We start from the raw sequence: 10,541 nt of genomic DNA, 5'->3' as shown, positions 1-10,541 counted from the left end.
ATCTCTTTTAAGTGCTATTATAGGGCAGTGGTCCTCAGACTTTAGCAAGCATCAGAATCACTTTCAGGCCTTGTGAAAATAGATTACTGGCTCCAACCCCAATTTCCAATTCAGAGAGTCTAAAATGGGGGCCCAGAATTTGCATTTCAAACAATTTCTTAGGTGATCTTCATGCTGCAGATCTGAAGAGCACACTTTGACCTAAGCAAACTCTGAGAACTGCTGCTATAGGTATTTCCGACTCTGTGACTTCCTGTCTCTTTCCTCTTTTCTACCATCCATCTACTGCTTTATTTCTTCTCCACCATCCCTCCATTAGCCTCCTTTAGGAAAAACAGAAAACAGGAGTGAATGTTAGATTTGTCTTAAGGATTCCTTTCGACAAGGATTCCAGCACTCTAGTCTGGTTGATGGGAGTTTCTGAAGAATTTATTCCAGATACACACATGCTTCCTCTCCTTTTATTTAACAGTTGAGGGCAGTGCAAGTAAAGAGTAACATGCTTTCCAATGATAAGATCTTGCTTTGTGTTTTATAAAAATTGGGTAAGAAATGGTAGACATATTCTACAACATTTTTAAAAATGTCCTCAGCTTTCCTAGACTATTTAAAAAAACATAGTAAAATATACATAAAACTTACCATTTTAATCTTTTAAGGTATACAATTCAATGCCATTAAGTACATTCACATTGTTATGCAACTATCACCACCACCCATCTCCAGAACTTTTTCATCTTGCCAAACTCACACTGTACCCATTAAACAGTAATTCCTCATTCCCCTCCACCCCACTCAGCTCTTGGCAATCACCACTCTACTCCTAGACTACTTTTTGGCTCAGTTTCTCTTTCCCTTAATAACTGACTAGAGGAACTGCTTCTATATATGCAGGCCTTCTTATATATCCGTGATTGAGTTTATTGCAAGAAAGATAAAATGGGGTTGGAGAAAGAAAAGAGGTGGAGACACCATTGGACAGGGCTTTTCATACTGGGCCCACTACCCACAGGCCTCAGCAGCCCTGCCATGGATCCGCCCGATTCTTTCGCATCAGAAAGTTGATCTTGCGAGTCATTTCCATGTTGTAGATGCGCCGGCAGGTTTCATAGCTTTCCCTCTGTCGCCGGCGGCAAGGCTTCTCGTAGTACCGTCGTCGCTTGATGTCCTCAATGAGCCCATCCATGCTGAGGATTCTGTACAAAGAACGGCAATGAAGTTAGAAGGTTGGGCTCATTAGCATGCCTTTCCAATTTCACAGATGGCCGGAAGTCAACTGACCAAACACTTGGTGTCTGTAAAAATTATGGTGTGAAATGGTGGCAATATAGTATTAACTGTCTCCTTATGGAGGCCCCATATAGGAATCTGTGGGGAATAAAAAAGCAGTCATCTACATAGTCCTTGCTCTTGGAGAGTTTACACTCAGGATCATGTTCTCAACCTTTGTTGAGAACCACAGCACACCTGAGGGATATGACAGTCTCGTAAGAACAGTGGTTTCCTATGGCAGTGATTCTCAACCAACGGGTCATTTCAGAATTTTCACATGGGGTGACTCATTATAGTAGAAAAAAAAAAAAAAGGCACTAGGGGTGATTCCGATATGGTCCTTAGTGGAGAATATAGTTCCATCCCTATTGTGTTTAAAAACTGATACAGCTGAAGTCGGCAGATCTGAGAAATCTCTGGGCCTACTTAATACAGGGAAAGAAGAGGCCCTTATCACACCGGTGACACAAACGGGGACATTAAGATAACAGCCTCACCCACCATTTTTCCATGTGCCACCTGCTCCAACCACACTTGGCTGACTACTCCCTGAACACACTCTAACACCAAGTCTGCTCACGCTGCTTCCTCAGCCTGGAAAACCACCTTCAACCACTGGCTGCCAACCTTCTGACTGAAATTTTCCTCATCTTTTTGATGCCAAACCCCAATGCCACTTCTCCACAAAGCGTTCTCATCTTCTTTAATTAGAGAAAATATTTTATTAAACACCTATTTAGCAATTATTTCATTCTGCCAGTCCATTAGCTATTTTTACAAACATCTCCCTCATTAGACAGAAAATCTTCAAAGGCAGAGACCATGTTTTATTAACCTTTAAATGTCCATAAAATTGAATTCAATGCGTTTTTTTCCTGCCCACCCAATTTCTTGCAATGCAGCTTCTCTTGTTGGATTTGTAACACACCTAACTCAAACTCCCCTTTTTGTTTTCAGTGAGCCAAGAAGACAAGGGGCTTATTCTCCAATCTACCTAATAACTCATAGGCTCCTGAGAGCTCTGGCTCCAACCTGCAATTTGTCTCTCCCTCTCCACCCACCATCACTGGATCCTGAGGAGGTTTGGAGGCACCTGCCGCTACTGTCCTCCATTCCTGGCATTGTTTACATGGCCCCATTCCTGCTTACCCTGTCCTTTCATTACATGTAAAAAGTAAGTCACAAACACAATTGGAGACAAGGAGATTGAGACATGGCAATTGTAATTGGAAGAAGGGGGACACAGGAAGAAGGAAATAATAAGAGACATCACCAGCTGCTTCTGCCCAGCGGGAAATCTTATTTATTGCTGCTATGTATGTTACATCACAAAGCCCAAGATAACAACAGATTGAACATGAACTTGAAAAGATTTCAGCTTTGGGTAAATTACAAATGTGAATAGACATGGGAACCACTGTACCTATGGGATCCTCTCCCAGCCTCCCGCTGTTTAATTCGAGAATGATTTGTAGGCTACCAGAGAAATCCTATGTGTATGGATCAGTTTGTCTAGGTTTTTGTGGCAGGGAGATGGGAGGCAAGCGACTGGCTGCCGACTCCCGGAAGCAGGCGAGGTCGCTCATTCAGGTTCTGTTGAAAACAGTCATGCCCAGAAGTCATGTGGATCCAACACTAGAGTCTTACAATAGAGAAGTAGGGCACCAAAGATGAAAAGACTGAGTCTCTTGGCCCACACAGGGTCTCCGTTGCTGGCTTTCTTCCTCGATTTACCCCTCCATGTTGGTATTCCTCCAAATTCTGACTGTAAACCTCTGTTTCTGGTGCGACATGATTTCCTTAACCTTTACCAGTAAGCCTCAACCCTGATGCACAATGGAACCATCTCCTACATGTTTTTTAAAAGGTACTAATGCCTCGGCCCCATGCCTCAGAGATTCTGACTCACGTGGTCGAGTGGTCATGCACTAGCAACACCTTAAAAGACCTCAAAATAATTCTGCTGTAGTGCCACAGTTGAGAACCGACCTACTGTTGACTCCTGAATCTTTATCTCTAGCCCCAATCTTACCTTAGAGTTACACTGATATTTCCAATTGCCTCAAAACCTACACAAACCAAATTGTCTCCTCCTAAAATCTCTTCTTCCGCCTCTACACTCTATAAATGGCACCACCAGTCACTCAAGCTAAAAATCTGAGCACATTCCTGGACTAGGCTTTCTCTTTCCCATACCCCACAAATTTTATATCCTGAAAGAGTTCTTAGATCTCTTCCTTTTCTCCTTTCCTATGGCCACAACTCTAATTATGGTCCGTATCATCTTGTAACTGGAGTGCTGAAATAATAATCTAACTGGTCATTTAGTCAATAAGTATTTATGGAATCCCAACTCTGTACTGGACACTGTGTTAAATGCTAAAAATAGAAAACAAACTCAGACATGGTTCCCTACCCTTGAGGTCTGGTAGAGAAGACAATTACACAAGAATTACAAGAGTGGGATAGGAGCAAAGATACAGGCAACATTGCTATAGAATCACACAAGAGAGGCACTGAATCTGGACTTAAAGATGAGAAGGTGGGCATGAAGCCTTCTCAAAGTTACTTGAATTGTGAAGGGTAAGTAGGTTGCCCTATTTCCATTCTCCTTCCCTACGCCAATTATTGTCCTAAAACATAAATCGGATTGTGCCACTCTGATGCTAAAAACATCTTTCCCAGTATATAGGATAGGCTAAGCCAGTGGTTCGCAGACTTCCCTGCAAATTACAATCACCTCCCCAGATGATCTTTAAAAAAATTCCACTCTCCTAGGCCACACTCCAGACCAACTGATCAGAAGGGAAAAGGACCGTGGTGATTCCAATGTGCAGATAAGTTTGGGAACCACTAGTCTAAGCTTGAAGCCCTAAACAATTGAGCTTCACCCTATTTTTCTAGCTTTAGCTTTAATAACTTGCCCTATAAAGCCTAGGCTTCCCTGGTCATACCGAACTAGGTGCAATTCTCTAAACATACTACGTATCTATTTTTTTATATTTGCTCATGATAGTCTCTTTACCTGGACAATCACTCTTTTCTTTTTCTGTCTTATAAAATCCTATTTATTCTTCAAAGGCCCAAATCAATGGTTACGACGTCTGTAAACTGGTCCAGGTGAAATTAACCACTCCTTCCCTCTGTTACAAAGTACAGTGATTGTCCTTCAACTTTAGCATGTGGAAGTCACCTGGAAAACTCGTTAAAACAGATTGCTGCGCCGCCTCCAGTTTCTGATTCCATAGGTCTAGGGCCCAGGAATTTGCATTTCTAACAAATTCCCAGATGATGTTGTTGATGATGGTCCAGGGGGAACCAATGCCATAGCACATCGTTAATGTCTCTTTTAAAGTATTGATCAGACAGTATTACGTTCAACCATGTTTTATGTTTTTAATCTCCCGTATGAGGCTGTGTGCTTCCCAAGGTTAAAGATTACGTCTTTATTCATTTTTGCACTTAACATAATGCTTGGCAAAGAGCAAATTATCAGTAAATATATGACAACAATAAATCCTCTAGGTGACTGACAAATGTCCACAGCTCAAGGGATTTTATAACAGACACAGTTCTTGGGGATATTGGCTCTGACAGCCTCAATCATATTACTTTTACTAAGGTGGGCCATTAGATTTTAGACTGCATTTTCACATCCATGATCCTAATTACAATCCTGTGAAACTGACTAAGCAGGTAATGTCATCTTTTTACAGATTAGGAAGCTGAAGCTCAGAGAGGCCGACACACCCCAAACCACAAAACGGCACTGGAAGGAGAATCCAGGTCCTCAGTGCAGCATTCCACAGCAGTACTCTGCTCCGTTAACAAAAACCACTGAGGTTCAGAAGACAAATTACTGCAGTGCCCACGGGCCAAGGAAGGAGCTGGGCTAGGCTCCTACAAGAGAGTAAAGAGATGGAAGCCACGTGACATGGCACACTGAGGGAAAGGACTGATTCAAACAGCTAAGCATTTACTTCGGTCTAGACCTTGCTCACTGCTGTTTAATAAACCACTTTTTGGGCTAGACACTAGTAAATTAGAGAAAAAACAGAAAAAGTCCTTGAAAGAAAAAGATTAGATATATAATATAAAAAGGACAAGGAGATTGGATTTGAGGAGAGACTATAAAAAGAACAGAGACCCTGGATATGACATCACCTACAAAGACGGTCCTATTGGAATGACAAAGACGGTTTAAAAGGATGCAATCAAACTGCAAAAGGAGGGAGTTTAGACGCGTACTTAGGGATCCTACTGGAGTTTCAAAGGGGTTTTAAATAGAAGTGATCATCTTACCAAGTAAATGCCTACATGGGCAGGCAAAAAAGCAAGACAGGAAAAAAGGAACAGAAGAACAGAAGCGGGGGAGAATGAAAAGATCGGTGGTCCCCAACATAACGATCGCGTTGCTAAACGGTGTTCCCGAATGGTTCTAACTACTTCCAGAACACAGATCAAATATGTTCCAAGATGCCAGGTGGGGATTCGCTCCCTTACTCTACACTTTCTACTTATCCTAAAAAAAGCACATATTCTCTTCTAATGTGCCAGAGTCCCCATAGCAGAGGCATCTCTTCAACACATTTCTAACAAAAAGGATGCAGGAAGAGCTGTGCAGAACGCATGACGTACATAGAGAGGGTGTTACTAATGATGCTTCTGCTTCCAAAGGTAGTTCAAGGACTAGCAGACCAAGAGCTTCAGAGTAAACTGATCAGCCTGAAGTTCAGGCTCCTGGCAACTAACCTTAAAGGAGACATCAGCTGCCAGTTTTAGCGACATTCAATGGATTATGTAAAAGGAGTCAAGCTGCCTGGGCTGGGGGCAGTTGGAGGTGGCCGACTCACATGTCAGTGTAGCCAGCCTACGTCAGGACCAACGTGTACGCAGAAGGACTAAATGGGCCCAGAAGCTCGCCTACTAGGAATAAAAGGGGTCAAACTGGGCACGCTTCCAGTGTGCTTGCGTTTCCTTGCTTGAGGGCCAGCCAATCATGCAGGACTTCCTAGCAACCCCCACTCTCTATCGCTTCATCCCTGGGCACCAACGAGGGCCCATGGTTGGTTATATAACAAACATTTTGCGGCCGTCTCACTGGGGAGACACACAGGCTGTTTCCTTTGTAAGACTACCTCTGCACTTCTACATAACATGCTAAAGCTTTAACCACTTCCCTCTCCTCTCATTCACTATCTACTGTTGTAATTAGACTACAGAACACGCAACTTATTTTTAAACTACTATCAGAAAGCTGAGCGAGATAAGAAGCCTGTAATGTAAGAGAGATATACACAATAGGTAGCCAGAGAGAGGACATTAGGGAAAAGCAGAGAAAAAGACATAAAGAGCATCAGAAAATACTGTCTGACAGGAAGACTGGAACACTCCAGAACCAGCTGGCTCACATCTGCATGCTTAAAAATTCTGCCTAGAAAATTATTCCAAGAGCAAAATATTTGTTCACTTTATTTCCTGAGGCTAAAATACAATTTATGGGATGTATAGCTAACACTCCAAGATAAAAAGGAATAGAAATGCAGCTTCCTAAAGAATAAAGCTAGGGCGGCCGGATGGCTTAGTTGATTAGAGTGTGAGCTCTGAACAACAGGGTTGCTGGTTCAATTCCCACATGGGCCAGTGAACTGCACCCTCCACAACTAGATTGAAGGACAATGACTTGGAGCTGATGGGCCCTGGAGAAACACACTGCCCCCCAATATTCCCAAATAAAATAAAAATAAAAAATATAAAAAGAGTAAAACTAAATTGACAAAATACCTATTGTCCCCAAAGATGATAAAAATCACTGCCATAATACTTGCCCCAAGCTGGCTCCTTCTACATGTACTTCTTGCATTGCTTCCCTAACTAATCTCAACCACAAAGTTCAAATTTTCCAAATTCATAAGGAAGCCTAAAAGAGCATCACACCTCAGGGCCTGAGTTTCTGGGACTTGAATCTCTTCATTTATTTTTCTGTCTAAAAGCTCCTCTTCTTTTCAATCAAATTCTTTTCTTTTTCATCAGTGTTTCACTCCCTGAAGGTCTGCTTTCTGCAGACTTGGCATCAATGGCGAGATGATCAATTCTTTCAGGCAGGAAATTAGAAACATTTTGTTTTATGGGTTTCAAATTTTTGTAAGTGGAAATGGGGGATGAGGGAACATACTAAGGGAACCAATGCTGTTATTTCAAAATGAGATTAGCAACAGGCTAAATCGGAGGGTTGGTTGAAAAAAGTTATCACCTCCTGTAAGAAAAGTCATCCCAATACCAGTAGCAAACTAGACCCTCATGACAAGAGAAGCTTAATTATTTTCTTATTTTTTCATCTCCAGGCCACCTTGAGCATAGCCTGATGATCAAGGAAGACAGAAAAAACAGCTAAAACAAACTCTCAATGTCTCAAAATAAATCAATAAATAAATCTCCCACAAAGCAAAACCAAAAAGGTAAAAACTTCCTTACACTAACTTGCAAATTACGATCATAGCTAACACACAATGCCTCAGATATGCCAAGCCACTGCTCTAAGCACTTTAATTATGTTAACTTAATCCCCACATCAACCCTATGAGGTGGGTGCTATTATTAGTTCCATTTTACAGATGAAGAAACTGAGGCAGAGACACATTAAGTAGCTCACCATAGATCGTGAAGCTGGTAAGCAGCAGAGCTGGGATCTGAACCAGGCAGTCAGCTTCAGACTCTGTGCTCTTAACCACTAAGTCAGGTCACCTCATTTACATGAGAAAACTTATTTTCAGGTTGCAGCTTTGGTCAAAAGCATTCAAGTCGTAGCTTACTTGCTGCAACACAAATTGTTTTTGGTTTTTGTCCAAAGTAAGCTAATTTCCTAACTACTGAATTCTTGCTTTTGTTTTATTCGCACTTTACAGGGGAGGGGAGGGGAACTAAAACTGAGCCTTTGGAATTTTGTTTTACCATCAAGTAACAGCTGCCTTTGACATCCGTCAATAATAATACAAACATCTCAATCACTGACTAGAAGACCCATCTAAATCCACCAAAATAAATCATACAGAAAAAGACTTATAGGGAGAAGTCAGAAAAAGGTGATGTAATCTGCAGGACTTCCTTTTTCCAAATTCAGCATTTCATCTCACTAGCTAACTCATTACACAGTCTGTAAAGATGATGACTTTGTGCTTCCAGGATAGGAGCAGAGAAAGGTCCTTAGACATCTCAGCTCTCTCACAGACATGCCACTAGAAGGTCTGAAATACGAGGTGGGAAGGAGTAACAGAAAAAAAAGAAACAGGGTATCTTACCATCCGGTACTTAACTGATTACCTTTATTCTCAATGTTAAGTGACAATGCAGAGGGGACAGCCTCTACCCAAGGATATGACTGGCATGCATAGACACAGAATGAGGAAACGGGGCTGGCCCAAGACCAGATCCTTTTAAAAGACATACAAACCATCCTGACACGGCTTTGCATTTACACAGCCTCTGACAGCATCTTTGCCCTCATTTACTGTGGTCTTCTGCCATCCAGCCCTCCACACCTAGAACTTTTTGCTTTGCTAAGAACTAGGTTCTCTCTCATTTACCCTCTCAGTCTCCAAGAACCCCACCAATATTTAAACCCAATCAAATAAGGATTCTTAACTGGAAAATGACTACCATAGGTCTTTCCATTTCCAGAGAAACGAGTGAATAACCTAGTAAGTTCGAGCAAGAAACACTGCACTAGAAAGATGTGTTTGTCCTCCACCATTCAATAATTGTGTGACCCAAGAAATATAATTTAATCTTCCTAGGCTTCCCTTACTTGGGAACTAAAGCTACCCCCTTACTGGCTTTAAGGCAGAGGGCCACCTCACATCATCTCTTAAGATCTCTTTCATACAATTCTTTGATAATGCAACTCAACAAGCATTTTGTTTCTCCAAACTCTGCTGCACACTGGGCAGAGAAAATGATGAATGAAGCACGCCAGAAAGTCAAAATCCTTACAACTAGTGATGAGGGAAGGCTAAAGAACTATTTGCTTGAGAAAACTACAGTGGTAAGACATTCTTTCTTAGGGCCATTCTAAATCGCTAAGCCTGGCATTCACAATCTTTCAATACAGCGCCTCCACTCCATCCAATTCACTTCCATCTCTAAGTTTTTGCTTGTGCTGTAACCTTCCTCTAAAAGCTTTTCCATCGCTTGCTTGCTTCTCCAAGATCCCAAATCTGATTTCATCTTTTCCAGTAGCCTTGTCCCACACCAATCCCAGTTTTCTGTGTATTATGTTCCTGCTTTCAAGCAACTTTATTATAACTTGATTTTCCCTTTAGGCTCTATATGAGGTCTTGGACAAATTTCAGGTTCATTGTCAAAGGGATGATTGCTGATGAATAAGCTTCATACAGTTAGGTTTGGGGAAGAGCTTCATTTTGAAGACAGTAAACTGAGGGGGCTGAGAAGTTTCAAGCCTGTGAACGCTTGGGCTGACACTGGTTTGAGAACAATGTATGACAGGGAAAGGGAGAGACTAACCACCGCATTTTTCAAGAGAGTTGGTCTAGGCACGGTTCTGGTCCCTTAACTGTTACCTGTTTAGGGTCCTGTATGCACCTTCCACGTTCCCTTCCTGTACCATCACCGTCCTGGCAATGAACTTCAGATGGTTTGCCATGCCCTTGGAATTAAGTCTTCACTGTTCGGGACCTAAAGGATGATGGAGGGGAGGAAAGCATAGGGACCAGTAAGAAAGAGCAACACAACAGAACACACACTCTGTCGCGTGGCTTACTCGGTGTCTGGGTATGCAACGTGCTCAGGAATAAGCGAGGCAGGGGCACGTGGAAGCCCTCATCTCCCACAACCCACACGCGAATCGTTATCAAGCCTCCCTCGTTCTCTTTGCCAATACAATCCCTACCATAGAGCAGCCAAGAGATCGTCGCAGGGCGTCACCACGGAGTCTTACGTGGCCCGACACGAGGACCCGGACGCGCCGCAGACGCCCCCACCCCGCACCCACACACATTACCGCTCACGCCCGCAGGAGGGTTTGGGGTGGGAGCTGCGAACGGAGTCTTTCTCGGCTTTAGGAAAGGGGGTAACCGCGCAGACGTGCCCTCCCGCAGAGCCCGCCTTCCCTTCCCCGCCCCCAGCACTGGGGTCCTCACCCCGCGCCCTCGGCCCCAGGCGACGCGCTCCCCGCCCGCAACCGGAAGCGGAAATACGTCAGCCCCAGCGCCGGGCCAAGAAACCCAGGCTGAAAGGAGAAAGATTACGCGGAA

The 10,541-nt window shown here is 43.1% G+C and overlaps 1 protein-coding gene across 2 annotated transcripts; it reads right to left on the bottom strand.

Annotated features, from left to right (window-relative positions):
• Positions 1–447: 447 nt before the first annotated feature.
• MRPS21 (mitochondrial ribosomal protein S21) lies at positions 448–10,541 on the bottom strand. 2 transcript variants are annotated; one of them, XM_019740077.2, is made up of 3 exons: positions 10,428–10,541; positions 9,849–9,963; positions 448–1,196 (listed from the first exon to the last, which is right to left on the bottom strand). In XM_019740077.2, exons 2-3 carry the CDS (start codon positions 9,929–9,931, stop codon positions 1,016–1,018), a joined length of 264 nt encoding a protein of 87 aa, XP_019595636.1. In that variant the 5' UTR covers positions 9,932–9,963; positions 10,428–10,541; the 3' UTR covers positions 448–1,015. The 2 variants fall into 2 exon arrangements, with proteins under 2 accessions (XP_019595636.1, XP_019595637.1); XM_019740078.2 differs by having other exon boundaries at positions 10,178–10,430.

The sequence above is a fragment of the Rhinolophus sinicus genome, linkage group LG14 (genome assembly GCF_036562045.2).
Source record: "Rhinolophus sinicus isolate RSC01 linkage group LG14, ASM3656204v1, whole genome shotgun sequence".
Lineage (NCBI taxonomy): Eukaryota > Metazoa > Chordata > Mammalia > Chiroptera > Rhinolophidae > Rhinolophus > Rhinolophus sinicus.
The sequence above is the reverse complement of the archived record's forward strand: the minus strand, read 5'-3'. Positions and strand labels throughout refer to the sequence as shown.

What these genes read in the sequence shown, in the direction of transcription:
- MRPS21 (XM_019740077.2), bottom strand. Translation starts at nt 9,931, where the DNA reads ATGGCAAACCATCTGAAGTTCATTGCCAGGACGGTGATGGTACAGGAA. An exon ending in GCATACAGGACCCTAAACAG is followed by an intron (nt 1,197 to 9,848) that starts GTAACAGTTAAG and finishes TTCTTTGTACAG; the next exon opens with AATCCTCAGCATGGATGGGC.